Source organism: Rhipicephalus sanguineus, chromosome 3 (genome assembly GCF_013339695.2).
Source record: "Rhipicephalus sanguineus isolate Rsan-2018 chromosome 3, BIME_Rsan_1.4, whole genome shotgun sequence".
NCBI classification, from domain to species: domain Eukaryota; kingdom Metazoa; phylum Arthropoda; class Arachnida; order Ixodida; family Ixodidae; genus Rhipicephalus; species Rhipicephalus sanguineus.
Window position 1 is genome coordinate 143,078,128 of NC_051178.1, and position 6,000 is coordinate 143,084,127.

At 49.4% G+C, this 6,000-nt stretch overlaps 2 protein-coding genes across 3 annotated transcripts in view; one reads left to right on the forward strand and one right to left on the reverse strand.

The window, feature by feature from the left end:
• Positions 1-6,000, forward strand: part of LOC119387336 (ceramide transfer protein) — a 608,660-nt gene that overhangs the window by 526,535 nt on the left and 76,125 nt on the right. The gene's annotated exons all lie outside the window — the stretch shown is intronic.
• On the reverse strand, positions 4,638-5,729 carry LOC119385919 (gonadotropin-releasing hormone receptor-like). Its single transcript, XM_037653283.2, has one exon. The coding sequence runs from the start codon at positions 5,631-5,633 to the stop codon at positions 4,638-4,640; it is 996 nt and encodes a 331-aa protein (XP_037509211.1). The 5' UTR covers positions 5,634-5,729.

A 6,000-nucleotide genomic window follows, 5' to 3' on the forward strand; every position in this document is an offset into this window, starting at 1 on the left:
TTGTCGTGAGTCAGCCCTGTTGTTTGTGTGCTTCCTTTTTGTTGTGCTCCGCCTTTTGCGCTATTTTCTTACCGCATTTCCGGGACGATATAATTTTATTCGTCTAGTAAAGGAGAAAGACTTAGGCGGGCGCTTGTTGCGGTCTGCGTAGTCTGTAACTGGTGCAAGAGAATGGATGTTTCGTTTGAAGCGCTTCGCCTGTAACCATTGGAATTCGTGCACGGTTTTTTTTCTCTTTTTCTTTTTTTGCTTCTGACTGTGCAAGCACTACTGCTTTAATTTGTGTACCAGTGACTGTGTTCCTTTTCTATGGGTACTGTTTGAGAGGTATTCAGTGCCCGAGATCGATTTGTCGAACGGCCGCTTTTCAGAACACGAAGTTTGAGCGCATAGGGGTGCTTTTATTGCAACAGTATACACAATATAACTTTTAATACACGCGGGTGCGTGTAGATCACTCTTGATAAATTTAGTTAAGCTGGACTTACTGTTGTTTTCATCTTGTTCGCATTTTTTAGGCTTAGCGTGATTGCTTGTTTGTTTTACGTACGTATGTATTCATGAGAAAATGAGTGGTTAAAGTATATGAAATGTGAAACCGGCTCTAATGTAGACTACTTACTTATGAATTTCAATATATTTTTATAAAAAAGATCGGTAACTAAACAAAGCGCACGGTTCACTACTTGAACAATTTACTCGTTCGTAAATTCACGTAATTTCTTTTCCGAAATAAATTATTTGTCAGGCTCGATAATCTTGCCAAGCTTTGTTTTCTTTTTTGTACGGACACGAGTTCATGCATACAATTGAATTGTGGGATTTAAGCAACTTTCCCAAAGTCCACACTCGGTTTGCAGGGACCACGTGTAGTGCAGGCTTCTTGGATAATTTTCACCATCATGGGATATCCTAACGTTCTCGGTAATCTAAGTGGAATAGTGTTCTTACGCTTCGCCTCCCTTGAAATGCGACTTGAAATGCGACCTCCTTCAACTGCTTAGTCGGATTGGCTGCGTTCCTGGGCACACCCGAAGCTGGTGTTCAGTATATGACGTTACCCGACTGGATCCCCAATCCCAGGTGATGTGTGATGTAAGGATTGTCATACGCGTGATGGTGGTGGTGATGTTGCCACTGGCGGGGTTAGCCCAAAGATACCTGGCCGGCAATGGCTCCGCCTGGGCGACCCTTTCCATGCAGCATGTCTCGCCATACATCCCTCAAAGCGGTCTCTCGCAGAAGACGTAAAAGAATAGAAGTCACTTCCTTGCGAATAATCTGCACACCTCCAGGCTGTTCTGAGGATCTTTCCCAACGAGCTTATTGTTACGCGGCTTATACTATAAGCACCAGGGAAGACAATTTGCTGGAGATGTAGTGGGGGGGGGGGGGGGGGGTGTAGAGGGGGACCTTTTGGGTCGCAGTGAGCCGTTCCGTAGCTTATAAACGGGTGCATGCTTGCCGTTTTTCGCCAAGTAGGTTACGGAGTAGAAACCCAAACAAGAGGGCGGGCAATGGCTTAAGACGGGAGGTCGTTGAACAAGCAGTGTTCCTGAAGCCAATGTTTCGACAGGAGAACTGACATTCGTCATGACGGGAAGTGCTTTACTTACCATGCCATGTCTTCCAGCTTCTCCTTTTTTTTATAGATGGCTATGCCATAAACATCTCCTTTGCCTTGGAGTGCTGACCGCGTTTGTGATGTTGGAAATCTAAAGGCCTCCCCAGCCCGGCAAGCATAAAATAAGACATTACCCAAAACTGAACTTTTGGAGAGATGTAGCGGTACTTCCGCCCCACCGGATTTGCATTCTACAGGACATCGGCTCTACTTACCTGCTCTAGGCGCCTGCGGCACTGACCATTGGGAAGATTGATATTTTGACTTGAGGCCAGTGGTGATCTTGAGGAAAGACGTATTCGCCAGGAAATTCAGCAGGAGAGCACACGGGCTTGCGCAGGACTCACCTCACCCCCCCCCCCTTCCTCTTTTGGTCGAGTCAGAATAAAACAAGCTCCGCAATGAATGCAAAAATGAGAATGAAGCGATGACATGTCGCTCACAACGGGGCTATAGATGGGAAGTAAACAGTTCTTTGAATGCAACATTAAGTGTCCTTGGTCTCCATTATCGTCAAAAAACATGCGTAGTCATAACCCTGCGCATCTAAAGATGTCGTGAAAGCTCCAACTGAGTAAAGGTATGGGACAGAATTGGTGCCCCCTTTAGATGACCAGGGAGAGGGGGGGGAGAAGGGGGCAGCCCCCTGCAAGGAACGGCTGCCGGACGCTTTCTTCGTCGGCCCACTGCTGCCGAGAAATGGCGCGTGGCGAACCACCGGCGTCTAATCATCCGCAGCAAATCGAACCCTGCGAGTACTTCTACCCGTCTCTTAGCAAACGACCGGTGCGTGCTTTGCCTCTTACGCTTGTAATTTCGGCTCATTTAACCGTCGCCCACCCATTGACGGGTTGACGGGTAATTTACGAGCGGTTCTGGTAAATTTTCTTTTTCTCGTGCTAATGACAGGGCTTGAACAAGGGGAGGCACGTCACTACTGCATCGACCAGAGTCATGCTATGACCAGTTAGCACGCCGCTCAGCTGCGTGTGATCAATAACAAATGTAATGTCTCTAGCCGGAAGCAAGGGTGCCGGCGCCAGGCTCAATCGAAGAAAGTGGAGGGTAACAATTCCTAAGCGATGTCAATTTTCTTTTCTGCTTATAGTATTGCATCGGGCAATATGAAAATAAAAGTAGTAAGACAGTGACCTCTAAAGGACGGACCACAACAGATGTCTATCCAGACGTCTAGACTGGCTCTTTCAGGAGATTGCGCTGAGAAATTGTGCTTTCGGGAAATGACGCCAGTGATGATCTTTGTAATATCTTAGACATGTCGCGAATCCGCGTAATGCATATTGATCGAGAACCACGAGGTTAAAGAAACGCATAGATGATTTAAGTCAGATGAAAAAAAAAAATAGATGCTTGTGAGCGCAGCATCTGGCGTTGCAGATATATTCAAGGTTCAGCCACTGACATTTAAAGCTCCCGAAAAGATTTGTGAGAAATGTCAGGGGTATATCAACTACGACATTCCGCGTTTCTACGCATTAACCGACAAATGAGCATGAATAATTTTACTTTTAATTATTTTGCGCTTGCCTTTTACCCCGGAAACCTCTTCTGGTTGCTTTATAGCTGAACTAATTACCATTGCAAGTGCAAACGTACGGCTTACATTTTCATTTGGAACCAATTATATTGCGTCCTAACCCTTGGGAGCAGTCTGTGGCTCAAGTTAGATTGGTCTCATTGCGTAGGTCACCGTCTATTCAGGACGCTCTCACCGTCATTCGTAACGATGAAATGTCAGTTAAATAGTGTAGCTCTCTTTAAAAGCTATTTACAATTAAGGACTAAGTGTGAGAGTGAAAATATGACGACATGATATGAATAAGTCATTCAGGCGCAGAAATCAGTGTAACACGCTACACCACAAAAATTAGTATTCATTCTTATCGGTCGAGCATCAACTGGAGAAAGCTTAGCAGAATAATGCATAGTCAACAATCTGTAACAGAACGTGAAACGTATGGTCACCCCTATATACTTATTTTACACATAATTTTTTTCTGGTTCAATGAGGATGTTAGAGCACACCGTGGAACAACAACAGGTATTGTGAGAGACGCCGTCCAGTGAATAGCTACAGCATATTTTTACCATCAGCGTTCCTCAACAGACACACACATCTCGCTACACGAGCACTGTTGTGTTCGAATATCACCGGAATATAATAACCACGGCTGGCATCAAACCCGTGACCTTGTCATTGCCAGAGGAATGTCATGCACAAGTAACCGTGCCTATGGTAAAACTTTTAGATGCGTAGCAGCTCTTTGACTAGCCTGTGTAACGCTGTCCGTCCGCACAAACGCGAGGCAATGCGCTTCCCTCGGCGCAGTGTTGGAGCGGTGCCAAGTAGTCACGCCGCAGCTGGGCGTTGACGTCACGCACCCCTCGCACGCTTCCCTCGCAGGTGCGCGCGTGCTTCACACTCTCCCTCACCCGCCGGAGCGCCGCAGCTGCTGGCTGCCTCCCGTGTCAGCGTTTGAAACAAACGTTTACACCAGTAAACGCTACAGCGAGTTTCGCTTAAAACGAATCTTCCAGCGCTCAACGCAGCACCCGCGTTAGCGCCGTTCAACCCGTGACGCCACCCGTGCGCAACGCTGCTGCTTCGCATACCATGAGCGTTCCATTCGGGGAGATGGTCCAATTTTTTTTGTACCGTTGTGCTTAGACACAACGGGTGCAATTCGGATATTATCCGGGCTATCCCACGTCGGCCGATCATGCAGTTTGGTTAACGGCCAGCCTTAAACGTTTTTTTAATTATGTAAGCGGTTAGCTTACACCCCCTTAATATCACCATGACAACTGTTTTTTCGTCTTTATCATCGCCAGCCGATCCTACGTTCACTCGAGCAGCTCCTTCCCAATAACTATTAAACTTCTCTCCCCCTTGTCCTGCATTTCACAGTTTTCAAGATCCCGGGCAAGAGGCAGCTCTGCTGTCGCCAGTGCTCCCTTATTATCGGGTACCTTGACCGTTGTCCACTGCGTCCTAAACGAGACGGTGCTTCGCTTCGAAGCCGAGGAGCGCGTCAGGCGACGCAGACGCCGCGCACGCGCGCCCGCACACGGTCGAGCCCGAGCCTCCGTTGAACGCGAGGTAGATGTACGGGTTGACGGCGCTGTTGGAAGCCGAGATGACTCCGAACACCGCGACCGCGTGTGGTCCGAGCGATACGTGGGGCGCGAAAGCCAACAGCATTTCTTGCACCATGTACGGAAGATTGGTCACCAAGAACGCCAAGGATATAACTGCCGCCATCTTCAGTGTTCGGACGCGCACTTTCGGCAGCGCGCTACGGTCCGGGTCGCGGCCCGAGGAATTTACGACGCGCCGTTCTCGCAATGACTGCGGCGTGGCGTAGGCAGCTACTTTCCACAAGCGCAGCAGTACGCTCGCGTAAAGCCCTACCAGCGCCACGAGCGGCACGACAAATACGAGAGCGAAGATGAACGCCATGTAGATTTGCCGCACGGCGGTGTAGTCGCGATACACGTAAAAGACCGAGGAGCAGTAGTTTCTGTCCCGAACTGCTACGAGACGGAAAGCGAACAGGTTTGGCACGGATGGTACTAAAGAGAGAAGCCAGCAGGTTGCGGCCACCAGCCGAGGCTTGGGTGCCGGTGTCAGTGGACTGCAGATGGCGAAATGGCGATCGACGGCGATGCCCACCAGCATGTACGTGGACGAGACGAGCGCGTACGTCTGCAGCACCTTGAACACGCGGCAAGGTATGTCACCGGCGACCCACACGCGTCCCACAATCTCCCAGAGGAGCTGCGTGTTCATTGTGACCAGAGTGACCAAGAGGTCGGCAAGGGCCAAGTTGAGAAACAGGACTTGCGTCTTGAGCAATCGCTGGCGTCGGGACGTCAGAAGCCGGTAGCAGACGAACGAATTACCGACGAGAGACAGGACGAGCATGGTGCCAATGACGGCGATTCTCAGGGTGCTCGCATACTGAGGACCTAACACGGCTCCTTCCATCGTGTCGTTTTCCGGCGTCGAGTCATTTTCGTTCTCGACAGCCGAGGACGAAGCGATATTGAATATTCCCGCGGAAAGAGCACCGTCGCTGAGCCAGCGTTTATCTCTTTCTATCCTTCGCAGAAGTTGGTCTCCGAGACAATGGGGCACGTGGCCTCGGAGTCGAGCTCCCGCAAGGTCGAGAGCCGCCGTTGTGGATATGATCGTATAAGCCCCTCTGTAGCCTTAAGTAGAGGTCCGAGTGGTTGTCCTTAAGTATGCTTCGTGATCTCTCTCGAGCAGAATCTGCTGTTTCGAGCAAATATAAGGGCTCTGCGCTAAAACTGCAAGAACATCACGGGTGTCGTGGATCGTTTTCATCGGTACC